Below are 16162 nucleotides of genomic sequence, written 5' to 3'. Positions count from 1 at the left end.
ACAAATGGGAGAGAAATCCTAGGAAAAGAGTCTTTGCAACACAGTACACATTTAGACACACATTATATATAATGATCCCGAGGCTGACTCAGAAAAGCAATGCGGATTGTTTATGTTATATGTCTGTGCCAACATAAACATTAATATAAAAGATAAGTGAAAATTTAGGGTAAGCTGTGTGTTTATGTAGGAGATTGGCAAGGCATCCTATGTTCTCAAAAATGTGATGAAAATTTGGGCTGAACTTTAAGAAGCCACAGTAATTGAAAAAACTGTTTTATCCTTCCCAAAATAATTTGTTACCATTATCCTCAGATAACTCCTTATTTTCCTTTAATGCTGAACATCAATCAAATCTTTAGTCATTACTTTCTGGCAAGTAAATTCCAACTTACCTCCCATGTCCTCATCTTCAACTGGTGGGACCTGGTCTTTGTTCTCTTCTCCACTGTCCATATTTTCTACCTCCTGAGGTTTGGACGAACTGTAGTCATTCAAAATCACTTGGCCTTCTAAATGAAAGAAAGTATAAATAATAATCATCTGGATCATTACTCATAATTTGCCTTTCAAAATTCACATGCCATAAGACTTTTATTAACTATATGACCAATGATCTGCTTCATAGAAACCCTTGATAGTTCAGCTGATATTTCCTTTCTCTGTCCAGAACTAAAATATAAAAAGGAGCTCATTTTTTAATAGTTTGGTACTTTCTAATCTCAAAACATTTAGTAGGATGCAGCTACTGTTTGTGCTCAATACATATTAATTGATGACACAACTAAGTACTGGACTTAAAATAAAAAGGCATTTCTAAAGAGATATCTGGAAATAAAATTTCTGCATGTTAAGCTCTATTTTCTCATGACTTATCAAGAAGGTAAAGATGTATTCCTAGTCTAGAAAGTATAACTGAACCAAGATTAATAAAGTCCTATCTAAGGATAGCAAGATGTTGGCAAAAAAGGCAAAAAAAAAAGGGAAGTCAGTGTTGCAGTGGTTGCATGAAGGTAGGTACATTAATGCATTGTTGGTGGAGTTGTGAATCAGTACAACCATTCTGGAAAGTAAATTAGAATGATACAAAGAAAATGAGCACAATATCCATACCTCCTTGCTGAGATTATATTGCTAGGCTTAAGTCCCAAGGAGGTCATTGATAAGAACAAAGTCCCCCAAAACACTGAAATACTTATGGAGAAACAAAGTAAATGTCCAATTATTGGGGAATGGCTGAGCAAATTGTGTAATGAAATTCTACTGTACTACAAGAAATATGTGATGAATAAAGAGAAGCATGGAAAGATCTCCTTGAACTGATGCAGAGTAAAGTAAGCAAGTCAAGAAAAAAAATTAGAATATAACTACAATAATAAAAATGAAAAGAACCACCAAAAATCAGGGCGAATATTACAAAATGATAAAGAACAAACATGACGCAAAAGACGAGATGAAAAGATATCCCTGTCCCATTCCTTTGAAGAGGTGGGAGGTACACAATTGTAAAGTGCACTTATTTTCAAACTTTTTCAATGCATTGATCAGTTATGCTGATTTTTCTCCCTTTTCTTTTTATCTGTTATACCAGATGGTTATATGGGAGGAAATGGGAAAAGAACACTGGGGAAAATTATGGTGACATAAAAAGAACAAAATACATCAACATAAACTTATTTTAAAAATATAGTTAGCAAGTCTTTAAAAATCACATATAACGATGAATAAGGGGAGGGGGAAGTGTTTGTGACTGAACAAGAGAAAAAAAGGTCCACAGGCGGCAAGATGTAAAACTTTGATTACATAAAATGAAAAAAGTTTTTATACAAACAAATTCAATACAGCTAAAATCATAAGAGAAGCAGGTAATGGGGGGGGGGGGGGAAGGAAAGGTCTTCATAGCAAATTTCTCTGATAAACATCTCATTTCTAAATTACATAGTGAACTGATTCAAATTTAGAAGAATAAAAACTATTCTCCAAAGGAAATGAACAGTCAGTTTCCAGAAGAAGAAATCTAAGCTATCAATAACCATGTTTTTAAAATGTTCAAATAATTAGAGAAATGCATATTAGCATGACTCTGGGGTTCTACAACACACCCATCAGATTGACCAAAATGAGAAAAAATGGGAAATGACAAACGCTGGAGGGAATAGGAGAAAACAGGTACATTAATACAATGTTGGTGAGGTTGTGAACTAGTCCAGTCATTCTGGAAAACAATTTAGAACTGTGCCCCTAAAAGCTAGTAAACAGTCAGAAACAGTAAAGAAATCTCCCAAATCTTCAAAAAAATCTTCAGAGATCAAAGAAAGAGGAAAAGGACTTATATACAAGAAAAATACTTATGGCAGCTCTTTGTGGTGACAAAGAATTGGAAATTGATGTGTTATCCATCAATTGGAGAAGGGCTGAAGCAGTTATGGTACATGAATATGATTGAATTCTGTTGTGCTGCAAGAAATTATAAAGGTGATGTTTTCAGAGAAATTTGAGAAATATTGTATGAGCTGCTAGAGAGTGAAGTGAGCAGAACAAGGAGAATAATTTATATAATATTAACAATAGTGTAAAGACAAACAACTTTGAAAGACTTAGAAACTCTGATCAATAAAATGTCTAATCACAATTCTAGAGGATTCATGAAATGTGTTGCCCATCTTCTGATAGAGAAGAGTTAAGACTTAGAGTGAAATTTAAGACATTTTTGGGGATATGGCCAATGTGGGAATTATTTAGCTTGGCTAAACATGTTTAAGATAGGGGTTTGGAGCAGGAGGAAGGTGGGAGAGAATTGAAAACTGAAAATAGACTAAAATAAAATTGAATTCAAAAATATAATGGGATTATTTTTCCTTTCTCAATGGGGGAAGCAAGGAAGGTGGGAGGGAGAATAGGCAGATCTTCATTTGAAAATAAAATTTAATTTAAAAACATATTCAAAAGAAAATTATATTTTTTGATCAATTAGTGATGATAATCCTTCAAGGAAGCACAATGGACTAGTAAGTATACTAGACTTAGAATTTAAAGAGATCTAGGTAGTAATCAGGTCTCTATCACTGACCAGCCAAGTGATCCTGGCCCAATCATTTCCTCTGAGCTTTAGTTTCCTAATTTGCAAAACTAATAACATTTATAGTACCAACCTGAGACTTATTATCAAGAGCAAATGAAAAACTGTGCAAAGCATGCTATAGGTCTTAAGATGCTATGGAATAACAATAGTTAACATTAATATACCATTTACAATTTGAAAAGCATTTTACATAGGTTTACATAGACATAAAGGTCATCTACTATCATTATAAAGCATCTAGAATTATTTTTATATTTAAGCATGATTGAATAATTAATTAGAACACAAAAATGAAGAATTACTTAGTTTCTGCCAGTCAATAAATGTGTATTTATTGAGTAACTTCCTAAATTCAAAGCAGCAGAATTGACACTATATTCTCAAGCAGGATAATATATGCAACTCCCTTTAATTGCTCAAGTCATATTGCCTAACACTTGTGGAATTTTATAGTTTTTACAAATTAAAGAGTTATCCTGGAACCAAGGACACAGGAAAGTAGAATACAACAAAGGGAACCATCTAAGAAACAGCCAACAAATTAATAAATGGGCCAGCAAATTTATTAGAATTCATACAAGAATAAACGAGGTCCTGGAAAAAGAATATCTACTAAAAGAGTCTGTAAACCAGGTCAGTAGGTGCTAAAATATTGAATGAAAGCTGAGATCTGTAAAAATTCTAAGTTCCAAATTCTGTATATCATATATCTATTTGAAGTTGGCTGTTCCAAACAGTAGGCTGCCTTTCTTTTTTGCTCAGGAAATGAAATGCCCACTTAAAATGCAAAGGAATTTATGACAACACAAATCTAATCTGATAGAATATCAGCCCTCTTTTATGTAAAATGAAACTGGTTTATAATTTAAGAAGACACACAAGTGATGATATTAAATTCAATAAACATTTATCGAGTACTTAGTATGTTTAAGAAACTGCCTAAGGCACTGCAGCTGCAAAGACAAAAACTAAACAATTCCTGCCCTCAAGAGGTTTACGCTTTATTAGGAAGGATACAATAATATATATGTAAGGAAGTAGAAAGTATTTACAAAGTAATTTCAATACATGAATGCATGGATGATTAAGGAGAAGAGTTAAGACCTCATGTAGAAGGTGGATAGGAATCTTAGAAGATGAAGGTGAGAAGGGAGGGCATTTCAGGCATGGCACAAAGATAAGAGATGAATGTGGGGGGGGGCAGCTGGGTGGCTCAGTGGATTGGGAATCAGACCTAGAGATGGGAGGTCCTAGGTTCAAATGTGACCTTAGGGGAGTCACTTGACCCCCATTGTCTAGCCCTTACCACTCTTCTGTCTTGGAGCTAATACACAGTATTGATTCCAAGACAGAAGGTGAGGGTTATTAAAAAAAAAAGAGAGAGAGATGAATGTGGTTCATGGTAAAATGGATGGCAGGTCAGTTTGAAGAGAAAAGAGAATGGTAAGGGCAGGGATATGAATAAAACTGGAAAGAATGGCGGAAGTCTGATCATGGGTGGTTTTAAATGACAGATTGAGGATTTTAGTTTTTATCTAGAAGAGGGAATAGGAAGGATGGGTGGCAAAGTCACTGCATTTTAGGAACATCCAAGTGCTGCTTGTGTTCAAGATGGTGGAATTAGGGCAGCAACCCAGCTGAGTTCTCCCATCAGACCCTTCCAAATGACTTTAAAATAATACCTCAAATCTAATGGATCAGCATAGCCAACAAAAGCTTGGGACGAGATATTTTTCCTGCCCAAGACAACTTAGGAGGCCAGCAGGGGAGGTATGGACACCCAAGTTGGGGCTGGCTTGAAGAATATGCAATGGCAGCAGCAGGAACAAAGGACCACAGAGGCAGCTACTACAGCAGAGGCCACAGCCTCAGGGCGTCTCAGTCCAGAGACAGAAAGGGGATGGGACAACTGGCCAGAAAGAGGTTAGAGAACCTAGAGCTGAAACTGACGATTACAGGATGAGGCATTATTTGGCAGTTTTAGGGTGGAGAGGAGAGCTTGTGGTAAGTCACAAGGGAGCAGGGACCTGGGTCATAGTTCCAGGACCAAGAGGAGTGCTAGACTTTACAGCTCTGGGAAACAGGAAGGCTGGCCCTTCCTCAATAAAGAACAGAGCACAGACCAGGAAAGCAGTGACTACCTTTCTCCCCAGATTACTCTACCTTGGAAGTACCAAAACTTGCAGACTCCCAGAACTAGTTCCAAAAATAGAGAGTGCCTCCCCCTACTTCAAGGAGAACAGAGTCCAACTTTAATACAAAGTTCAAAGGCAAGAAATTGTCTGTGAAAGTAAAGAAGCAAAAAAACAAAACCAACAAAAAAACTTGATCATTGAAAATTACTATGATAGCAGGGAAGACCAAGACACAAACTCAGAAGGCTAAGACAACATAAAAACAGTTACACACAAAGCCTCAAAGAAAAAAAAATGCACATTGGACACATGCCCAACAAGAATCCCTGAAAGAGTTAAAGAGATTAGAATGGTAGAAGAAAAATTGGGAAAATATGAATATTTTTGCAAAAATGAATATCCTTGTGCTACTTATGTAAGACAAATTTAGATTTAAACATAAAGGGGATTTCTTCTTGCCAGGGAAAACATAGCCTGTTCTCAGGAAATTCATTCATGCAGTTTCTTTTTTTTTTATCTCAACCATTTAAAACACTTTTTCAAAGATTTATAGTTTCTTATGATGCAAGAAAAATGTGTCTCTTTAGTAATTTACTAAATGCATCTTTGCTGTAAAGAAAATGAATAATGGTTAATTTGACAACTTAGGAATATTTGTATGTAACTTGTATATATATATTTATATCCTCACATGGATATAGATGTATAGTATAATAAACATTCTCTCTTTAGAGAGCAATGATCCCTGTTAACCTTTTATAAATGAGTTTCCAATATTATAAGCCCTCAATATTCTACTCTGCATTCTATTTAGTTCATAAAGATGTAAGATATTTTAAGTGTTGTTTTAAGAATTCTGATATTTTAAGGGTTCTTCCTCCCCTCTGGTTTTGAATTCTACTAGACAATCAAGTTAATATCAACTCTTCATATTTTTAAGCACATTTCAGATAACAGTTAACTTTCGACTGGATAATAAAGATTCACAGGAAGCAAAGCAACCAATTAAAAAGAGAAAAATTGAATCCTGGATCAGAAATGACAGGAGGAAGGGGGATTGGTTACTGTGATCATTAAAAAAAAAAACACATACACAAAAAACAAACAAACCCTCATGCAATTGATTGGGGATTTCACTCAAAAGTTATCTTGATATCATAAAAACATGATCAAGTTTTCAACTGCCAAGCCCCTAGCACTTTCACTACATCGAGAAGACACCAGAGTCTGAAAAAGAACCTTTCCCCGTCCTTTCATGGCTTAAGGACAGTATTTTTAAAAGATGGAAAGCCTGATGATACCTGTGAACACAGGTTGCGCCTGTGAATTTCTCAGCTCCACAGTTGATTGGGTATCTAAAAAAACAGTAGAGATTGTATATATTAGCAACATTGATCTAAATGGTTTTCAAATAATATTTTGGTAATCCCCAATCTATCAAAGACAAGGATAAAGTACTATTTTGCAAAGCCATGCAACAGACAGTCCTTTTTTCATCTGCAAAACAGATAAATTAATCCTACTCAAAAGAGCACCTCATCCTGTCTACTCTTCATTTTTCTCCTCTTCTTCTCCTCCCTTACCTTCTACTTAAAATCAACCGGTGATAATGACTAGGCAGGCAATGGGAGTTAAGTAGCTTGCCCAGAGTTACACAGCCAGGAAGTGTCTGAAGCCACATTTGAACCCAGAACTTTTTGTCTCCAGTCCTGGTTTGCAATCCTCTGAACCACTTAGTTGCACCTGTTGTCTGACCTTAGCTTACAGCAGGGGGAATGGCTTCAGAGAGAGGAGAAGATCCTTATTCCAGGATCCTTGAAAAACAAAGCTTCTCCCAGGAATCTCAAAGAGGAGGTTCAGAGGTAACAGCATAATGTGGAAATAAAATTCTACAAGTAAAGGCTTTTTTGTGACTTAATTTTGTGTGACTTAAATTTGATCCTCAATTTTGGAGTTGTTTCATGTTAGCTTTCAAACACTGGCTTCAGAACACAGAGGGAGGGGAAATTAATTTATGGGAGATGAAAGGTCAGTTATAAAACTTTAGCCTTATATCAAAGTGATTCCTAGCAGCAAAAAGATGCTCCAAAGAAAAACTGAGTAACATTCATGGGAAGCATTTTTTGGTAATTATAGAACAATGTGACTCCTGATTCAGTGATTTATCAAGAGGTAAAAGGTCCTGGTCTCTGCACCTTAATCCCACTAACACTGATAGTCAGACACCTTAAAACACATTTCTTTTCTCCAAGTATCAAGTAGACGTTCTGTGCACTTATAATCAACACAGAATCAGATGATTTATGATTCTCAAAACAAATGGGTGATTCTGACCACTTAGAATTTATGATTTAATAAATGGATATAAATCTGTCTAGGGATGGTCTTTTTAGATAATAGTGAAGTTTAAATAAGAGTAAACTTAAATAGAAAGCTTAGACAACAGTAAAATACTTAATAATTCAGTTTAGATAAACTAAGAAAATACAATAAAACACTATATAGTAGTTTCCCTCTCCTCTCTTGACATCTCTGAATTTAAAGGTTTTCATATTTAAAAACGTAGAGAATTGACTCAGTAATTTGTGTAAGGGAGTAATTACTACCCTGTTAAGATCTCTGAATACAGAAACTATTTTTATTGAACCATTTTGATTCTTCTAAAATGTACTCCAAAGCAAGTCCTAAATAGTCTCCATCTGGTATTCTCTACTGTGCTGAGTCTTTTCATGCCCAGGTGATCTACCTGGCACCAAAATGTCTTCTGGAAGAACTGTTCTAGAGAACTGAGCAGAAATATTTCCCAGTTTCTGGCAGCAATCTTTTTCTAATGAAACTTCAACCTATTATACAATTGATGAAAGAAAGAACTTTGGATTTTATTTGTCTTGTCAGAACTTTAATCATGCCATTTTTTAATCAGCCCTATATTACCAAAAGCAAACAAGGTGATGTCAATATCAATGGGCCATTCAGTATCTAAATTTCTCCACTGATCTGTATTGACACCACTGGAAAGCTATTTAAAACCGACACAAGAGAGCTCTGAACCAGAGCCAGAGTTAAAAAAAAAAGCACATAAATCTTCAAGCTTGCATTTATATCAAGATAAAAAAAAATGTCAGGTACCAGCAAACAATTAAACAATTGCTAACTTCTTTCCAAACTCCCACAAAGTAATTTTAGAATAATCATGTACAATAATCAATATTTTTCATTATTTAGTAATTTAAAAAATTGTTAAGGGCCAAAAATGTTTAAGGTACTATTACTAGTCAGATTATTAAACAACATGGCATTTGAATAGGATCAAGGCACTATACAAAGTCATTTTCCTTGACTAAATAGCCATGACCTTGTAGCAGGTGAGGAATATGATATGAGAAAGTTTCCTAAATAATGCTATGAAATAATGATGAAATATGGATGACCGAATCCTGTGTACATTTCCAAATATACAAACAACAAATGTTGCTAGATTATGTGCACACATCAGAAAGTTGTGACTAAAATGTCATTCTAATGTGATTTTTCTAAGTTTAATTAAATTATTATAGATTTTCCCATTAAGATTTCATCCCTTGATGTTTACCTTTTAAGAGACTTATTAAAACTATTATGAATTTTAGATTAATATATGTAGTAGATTCTAAAGTTCAAATGATTTATTTTGCTGCTTCTAATAACATACTAATTAGAGCTTGGTTATGAATTTCAAACTTTTCTACTAGAATTTGTAATCAATGTAAATATCTATGTAAATCCTGGGAATTTTAACAAATGATCACTGAGCAATAGAGGTCTTAAGCTCATCTTAATTCTATTAGATTCTACTTTTAATCAACAAAGATGTCATAGAAAGCATTTCTCGAACTAGAATTTTGGGAGAGAAATCAGAGGTTTTTTTCCTCAGAGATCCCATATGAAAGGGGATAGCTTATAATGAAATCTAAAAACTTTTGATGGAAATGTGTGGTTCATTGTGATCTCTTCAAAGTTGCTATGTAAATATTTGTTCCTTAGTGTTTCCTCCCTTAAATTACCTTGTTTTCAAAATGATAGTCATATTCCATTGATATAATTTGCAAAATTTGGTAAGCTTAGTCACAATTCAGATGGCTAACAGCATTATTTTTGAATTCTCAAATCATTCTTGAACTCCAGAGAGCGTTTACAAAATCCTGCTCTCAGCTTCACAGAACAGATCTCCACTCAGTCTTCTGCTTTCTCAGTAGGAAATGTGGGCACTAATGGAGAACAAAATATCAAATCCTAGAATAGAATCTTATTCTGAATTTGCCAGCTGCCAGCAAGGTTGGTGGCTGCCAGCTGCCAGCAAGGTCTATCTGTTGACATTTCTTTTCATCTTTAAAGCAGCAAAATTATCTTTTTCTCCCTTCGTGCCCTTTTGGTTCTTGGTTGTCTCTCTAATCCTGAATGACTATGGTTAAAAGAAGAAAAGCAAGAGGAACTGGAAACCAAGGCACAGAGATTAGAGAAGAAAGAGAAATGTGTTCCTGATAGCTGTGGAACACCTTGGATAGTAAATGCTGCTGTGGCCATGGAGCGTTAATCACTATTGCTGAGAATCTAGAAGCAGCTGTCTTTATTGCTGCTACACATGCATCACTTTTAATTCTCTAGCACCACAGGTAAAAGGAAAGCAACACAGACAGGTAGCTTGCAAGCAGTGTTGAAGAGGTGTTCCTCCAAGCCAAAGGTTCTTACCCTTCTTTTCACAGATCTTGGGACAGTCCGGTGAAGCCTAGGAACCCCTTAGTGGAGTCATGTTTTAAGTGGAGGCAGCTAGATGACTCAGTAGATAGAGAGCCAGGCCTGGAGATGAGGGTCCTGGGTTCAGACACTCCCTGGGCAAATCACTTAGCTCAATTGCCTAGCCCTTACCACTCATCTGCCTTAGAATTTATACCTAGTATAGATTCCAAGACGGTAGGTCCAGAGGGTTTTAAAAAAATAATGCTTTAAATATGTAATGACAATGCACAAGATACCACAGAAATCAATAATATTAAAATGTAGTTAACAAAATCTAATTTTTAAAAACCAAGGTCAGAGACTCCAGGTTAAGAATGCCAGCTTAAAATGTTTGAAGAATAAGAATAGAATACTTTCCATTTTAAATTATGATCACTTTCCCTCAAATAATTCAATTATTCATTTTAATATAAATGATTGTAGTTATGCTGATAATATTCCCTGAAAGAATTTCTATATGGGGGGTGTGTGAAATGTATTATTTAGTCTCTCTTTTCATAAAAAAGGAAAACCAAGGCTGGATCTACAGTATCAGTCCTTTCAAAGTTGCCTCTCAAAACTATACCACTTCCAAGATCCCAAACTTTTGAAAATTCAGCTCGCTAAACACACCCTCCTAGTCCTTTCACTTCTCCCACTCTTCTTCTAAACTTTTTCATTCTCAACTGTCACCACAGCCCTAGACCCTTGATTCATCCTCCTAGACCAGTGTCCCTTCTGTAGCTTTCCTTTTATTTATATACACGTCTCCATCTAGAGGGGAGTGACCCCAAGAATGGTCGCTAATTATTGCCCTAGAATAATCCCTTGTACTTCTGATCTTCCATTATTCCAATGTAAAATTGAGATTTGAACACAGGACTCCAACCCCCAGAATCCTTTGCTCCACTTCCCCAGAATGCTTTGTAATCGCACTGAATTCTCGCCTGGGAGAGAACACAAATTATTATTTAAAGGAGTTCTCCGCCTACTGAGGGTCTCTCTTGGACTTCCGTTTTGGAGCAGACGCATCTCTTTCATGATGTGAGGTTATCTTGTCTAGGTCTCTCTGGCCTAGGCATGTGTTTTCTTATCCTGTATTTTCTTTAATCCTAAATCTTTAATAAACCTCATAAAAATATAATACTCCTTGCAGAGAGAAACTAATTTCTACCTGCCTCAGTCTCCCCTAAAATTTTAATCTTTACACCAGACATGAAATCCCCATTATATAATCATTCCCATCTGAGTAGTGCTAAGTGTCCAATGGAAAATCACCAAGTGAAGATTTCACCCAATACACACAGGATAAATAATCTCATCCTGGATCCTTGAGACATCTGTAGAATTTTTCTACTCTATAGTTCTTATGTTTTGATCAGCCAGGAATATATTTCATATCTTTTTTAACTCTTCAAATTCGCATTTGCACCCTCTCCCTCCACACTTATATCAGATTATTTGGTCTTTAAAGCATATTTCTTATAATCAGCATTTAGTTGTGTTCTTTTTTTAAACCTTTCCCACTGGTTACATTTTTGATCTTTATTTTTACCACAGGTCTCATTCCTTCCTATCTTCCTCAGGATCTTACTTTAAGCATCCCCTCTCTTCTGAATTTTCTAACTCACCCTCTCTCTAGTGGTGACTTTCCGTTTGCCTAAAAACTGTAAATACATCTCCTTAATGTAAAAAAAAAATAGCTTTCCCTTGAACTTTCTATCTCATTTTTATATCATCTCAGGCTTATTCTCCTCCTTAATGTTAAATTTCTTTTATTTTATAAAATAAAACCTTACCTTCTGTCTTGGAGTCAATACTGTGTATTGGTTCTAAGGCAGAAGAGCAGTAAGGGCTAGGCAATGGGGGTTAAGCAACTTGCCTGGGGTCACACAGCTAGGAAGTGTCTGAGGCCACATTTGAACCCCGGACCTGTTAAAATTCTTTTAAAAGCTATCCATACTATATGACTCTACTTCCTTGTTATCCACTTAACCCTTTGTAAATCTACCTTCAGTTCCAACCACATTTGGCAAAATTGTTCTCTCAAAAAACATCAATAGAAACAACTAAGTGACTCAGTGGATAGAGAGCCAGGTCTGAAACAGGAGGTCCTGGATTCAAATCTGCACTCAGACACTTCCATCTGTGTGACCTTGGGCAAGTCAATTGACCCTAATTTCCTACCCCTTACTGCTCTTCTGCCTTGGAACTGATACTTAGTATTGATTCTAAGAGAAGGTAAAGGCTTTAAAAAAAACCCCATCAATAACCCTAATCACCAAATCCAATGGTCTTTTCAAGTCTTCCTCACTAGTCTATTTACAGCTTTTGCAACATGTAGCTACCCCTACTTCTTAACCCCAAACAGGAAATTCTCTCCTCTCATTCAAAATCACTTTTTTTTAAAACCCTTACTGTCCGTCTTGGAATCAATATTGTGTATTGGTTCCAAGGCAGAAGAGTGATCAGGGCTAGGCAATGGGGGTTAAGTGACTTGCCCAGGGTCACACAGCTGGGAAGTGTCTGAGGTCACATTTGAACCCAGGACCTCCCCTCTCTAGGTCTGGCTTTCAATCCACTGAGTTACCCAGCTGCCCCCTCAATAACACACTTTCTAGGTTCTTCCCCCCACCAATCTAATGTCTTCTCTTCTTCCTTTTTTCTCTTCCAAATTCCTTTAAAGTGGGCAGGCCTCAAGGATCTGTCCTTGGTCCTCCTCTCTTCTCCCTCTACATTCTGTCCTTTGGCAACCTCATTTACTTTCAGGTGGCTTCCACTACCACCTTCTATGCAAATGATTCCCAAATATATCTCTCTAGTCCTGACTCTGTTTTCTGAGTTCCAGCCCAGAATCTCCAACTGTTTTTGGACCATCCCCACTCGAATGTCCCACTGGCACCTGAAACTCAACCTGTATGAAATGAAGCTTATTATCTTCTCCATGAAACCTGTTCTTCTTTCTGTCTTGACTATTTCTGTCTGTGGCACCATTGTTCAATCCAATCTCCCATGCTCCAAGTCCTGGAGTTATCCTCGATTCTTCCCTCATCTCTCAAATCCAGGCAACAGCCAAGGCCTATAATTCAACCTCGGCAACATCCCTCCCATCTGTCCCAAGGCAGCAAAGTACAAGAGGAGGAACGCCGGATCTCAGGCCAAATATCAGCTCTGCTACTTATTCCCTATGTGAATTTCTTGGAGTGACCTTATTTTCTGGGCCTTTTCTGTCTCTTGAAATATGAGGTTAGTATAATTGACGTCCAAGTTTCTTTCGATGATCATCTGAATAATCTTTTAACAGAATTATCTGTCTTCCCTCTCCTTCCTCTTCGATCCCTGCCAGAAGTATCTTTCTTATAGTTGGGCCATTGTTTCATGCCTACAGGAAGTGGCACAAAAGATATTCTCCCAGCATTTTTGTTCCTTTCCCCTTCTTTTCTGAGGAAGGAAGGTCATAAAACAAGGAGAGGATTAACAGATAAACAATTCAAGTGCTGCCCTGGCAATGTTAAAAGGGCCAAGAGAAGACCTGGATGCTGTCTGTCATCATTTTTTTTAAAACCCTTATGTTCTGTCCTCCTATCATTTCTAAGACAGAAAATCTGCAAAGGCCAGGCAAACAGGGGTTAAGTGACTTGTCCAGGATCACACAGCGAGCATGTGTCTGAGGTCAGATTTGAAACCAGGTCTTTCCAACTCTGGGCCTGGCTCTCTACCCACTGGGCTACCTAGATGCCCCCCCTGCATGTTTTCTTTATGTAAGATTTAGAAGAGAGTATGGGACAAGAGGCAACATCCGTTAAGAGCATGCCAAAGATTTTCAGTCTGTACTGTTGGAGGCAATACTCAGCAATGAATCCATCAACCCGATGAAACACTGAATTAAGTATGCTTACATCTACTCATATTAATCTTTTCCTCAAAAATCTTCTAGGGGGAACTAGGTGGTTCAATGGATTGAGAGTCAGGCCAAGAGGTGCAAGGTCCTGGGTTCTAAGCTAGACACTTCCTAGCTGTGTGACCCTGGGCAAGTCACTTCACCCCCATTGCCTAGTTCTTACTGCTCTTCTGCCTTGGAATCAATACACAGGATTGATTCTAAGGTGGAAGGTTATGGGTTTTTTTTTTAAGTATGTATGGAGATGGGGCAGTGGGGTGGCTCAGTGGATTGAGAGTCAGACCTAGAGAGGCAGGAGGACCTGGGTTCAAACTTGGCCTCAGATACTTCCTAGCTATGTGACCCTGGGCAAGTCACTTAACCCCCACTGCCTAGCCCTTACTGCTGCCTTGGAATCAATACACAGGATTGATTCTAAGACAGAAGGTAAGGCTTTTCAAAAAATCTTCAGTGACTCTCTATCCATGTTCAATAAAGTTAAATTAACTGACACCACTCTATCACCTTTCCAGCCTTATTATTTTCCTCTACTCTATCCCCCAAAATTAACTGAATTCCCTTCCTTCCTTTGAAGTCCAGCTCAACCTACCTTCTCTAATCTCTAATTTGCAATCTCCCAGAAGAGTTTGTTTTGTAACTTTCCAATGTCCTCATTTCAGAACATCTGTAAGCACTCTACTTATCTATGTTTGTATCTTATCTCCCTACTAGTCTCTGAGCTCCACTAAGGCAGGAACCCCATTTAGCTAAGCTTCGTATCTCCTTTCAGTCTAGCAGCTTGCTCTGCACACAGTAGGTCCTTAATAGGTGTTCACTGAATTAAGTGATTTATCCAAGGTCACGACATTACTTTCCATGGCAATCAAGTGGGAAATTAAAAGCTCCCTTGCATTTCAACGTAAAATGTAAACTGCATTGATAATTCTCTCCTAAACATTACAGTATAATCATTATGACAGCAAGTGCCATTAAATGTCATTAAATTCTCCTTACCTGCCTCTCTCCAAATGAAATAACTAATCTTTATTTGGGTGCTAGAAGGCTGAAGACACCAGTCAAGATATAACAAACTGACTTCCTCAAGGCCATTAATCAGACCACAGGATCATAGATTTAGCACTGAAAGGGACCTTAGAGTTACCTAATCCAATCTCCTCCTTTTATGAACCAACAGAATATCAGAGAAATGTCACTGGACTAATGTCACACAGATAGCGAATGTTAGAACCTGGATTCAAACCCAGATCTCTGACTCTAAATGCAGAATTCTTTCCACTTTACCCCCACCATCTCTTACACTGTCCAAGTAATTCCAGTCCTCGTTTATCAACATTTTTCAGCATTTTTCTCTGTGGGCGGTCTCTAAAGCAATAATTCTGAAACAACTTCCCTTTAAAAAAAATACTGCAGTATTTTGGGAGTCTAGTGGAGTCTACTGACCCCATTTTGGAAGAACTTTTCAAAGCCTAAAGGAAAATACCTAAGATTTAAAAGGGAACCCTAAATGAGTAAAAATAGAGATATAATTATTTTTCCCATCAAAGCTGAAAGAATACCTGAGATCTATTTACAGTCTCCTTAAGGGTCCTGTGGACCCTAGGCCTGTGTTGGTGAACCTGTGGCACATGTGCCAGAGAGCGCTGTTCCCCCCCGCCCCCCATCTCTCCTCCCCACGTGTGGTATTTCTCTGCACAGCAGCCCAATGAGAGTGCTTCCTCTCTCCCCTGTCTGGGGTAAGAGGGCAGCTCACATGCAGTGTGAGGGGGGAGTTTGGGCATTCAGTCTCTAAAAGGTTTGCCATCACTGCCTTAGGCCATTTCTTTAGAAGAAATTGTATATTGTGGCAGCCTGTGAGATCAGTTCATTAAGTGAAAAAAAAAAAGTCCATTTCTAGGAGACTTGGCAACTTACACAAATGCCTCTCCTATTCTACCTTTCCCCACCCTAAATTTATAGGAAAATAAATGTATTGGGGGAAGCTAGGTAGCACAATGGATAGAGTGCCAAATCAGACTTTGGAAGACCTGGGTTCAAATTTGACCTCATATACTTTCCAGCTTTTTGACTCTGGGAAAGTCACTTAACCCCCAAAGAAAATAAAAGAAATGGTAACTGTCATTTGGGGCAGCAGGGTGGCTCATTGAATAGAGTGCCAGGCTGGAGTTGGGAGGTCCTGGGTTCAAATCTGACCTCAGATACTTCTTAGGTGTGTGATCCTGGGCAAGTCACTTAACTCCCAATTGCCCAGCCTTTACCATTTTTCTGTGTGACCATTAATACTCAGATAGA

The 16162-nt window shown here is 37.4% G+C and overlaps 1 protein-coding gene across 2 annotated transcripts in view; it reads right to left on the bottom strand.

Annotated features, from left to right (window-relative positions):
• The window catches only part of IKZF3 (IKAROS family zinc finger 3), a 96606-nt gene that overhangs the window by 67864 nt on the left and 12580 nt on the right, over nucleotides 1–16162 (bottom strand). Inside the window, exons 1-2 of one of the 2 annotated variants that reach the window (XM_007482299.3) lie at nucleotides 6519–6568; nucleotides 396–512 (exon numbers count right to left, since the gene is read on the bottom strand). In XM_007482299.3, the coding sequence (XP_007482361.1) occupies nucleotides 396–456 (61 nt within the window). In that variant the 5' untranslated portion in view covers nucleotides 457–512; nucleotides 6519–6568. Of the gene's footprint in view, nucleotides 1–395; nucleotides 513–6518; nucleotides 6569–16162 lie in introns of those variants that run through there. The other variant, XM_007482298.3, reaches the window with a different exon arrangement.

Source organism: Monodelphis domestica, chromosome 2 (genome assembly GCF_027887165.1).
Source record: "Monodelphis domestica isolate mMonDom1 chromosome 2, mMonDom1.pri, whole genome shotgun sequence".
In the NCBI taxonomy this organism is placed as follows: Eukaryota; Metazoa; Chordata; class Mammalia; order Didelphimorphia; family Didelphidae; genus Monodelphis; species Monodelphis domestica.
The sequence above is the reverse complement of the archived record's forward strand: the minus strand, read 5'-3'. Positions and strand labels throughout refer to the sequence as shown.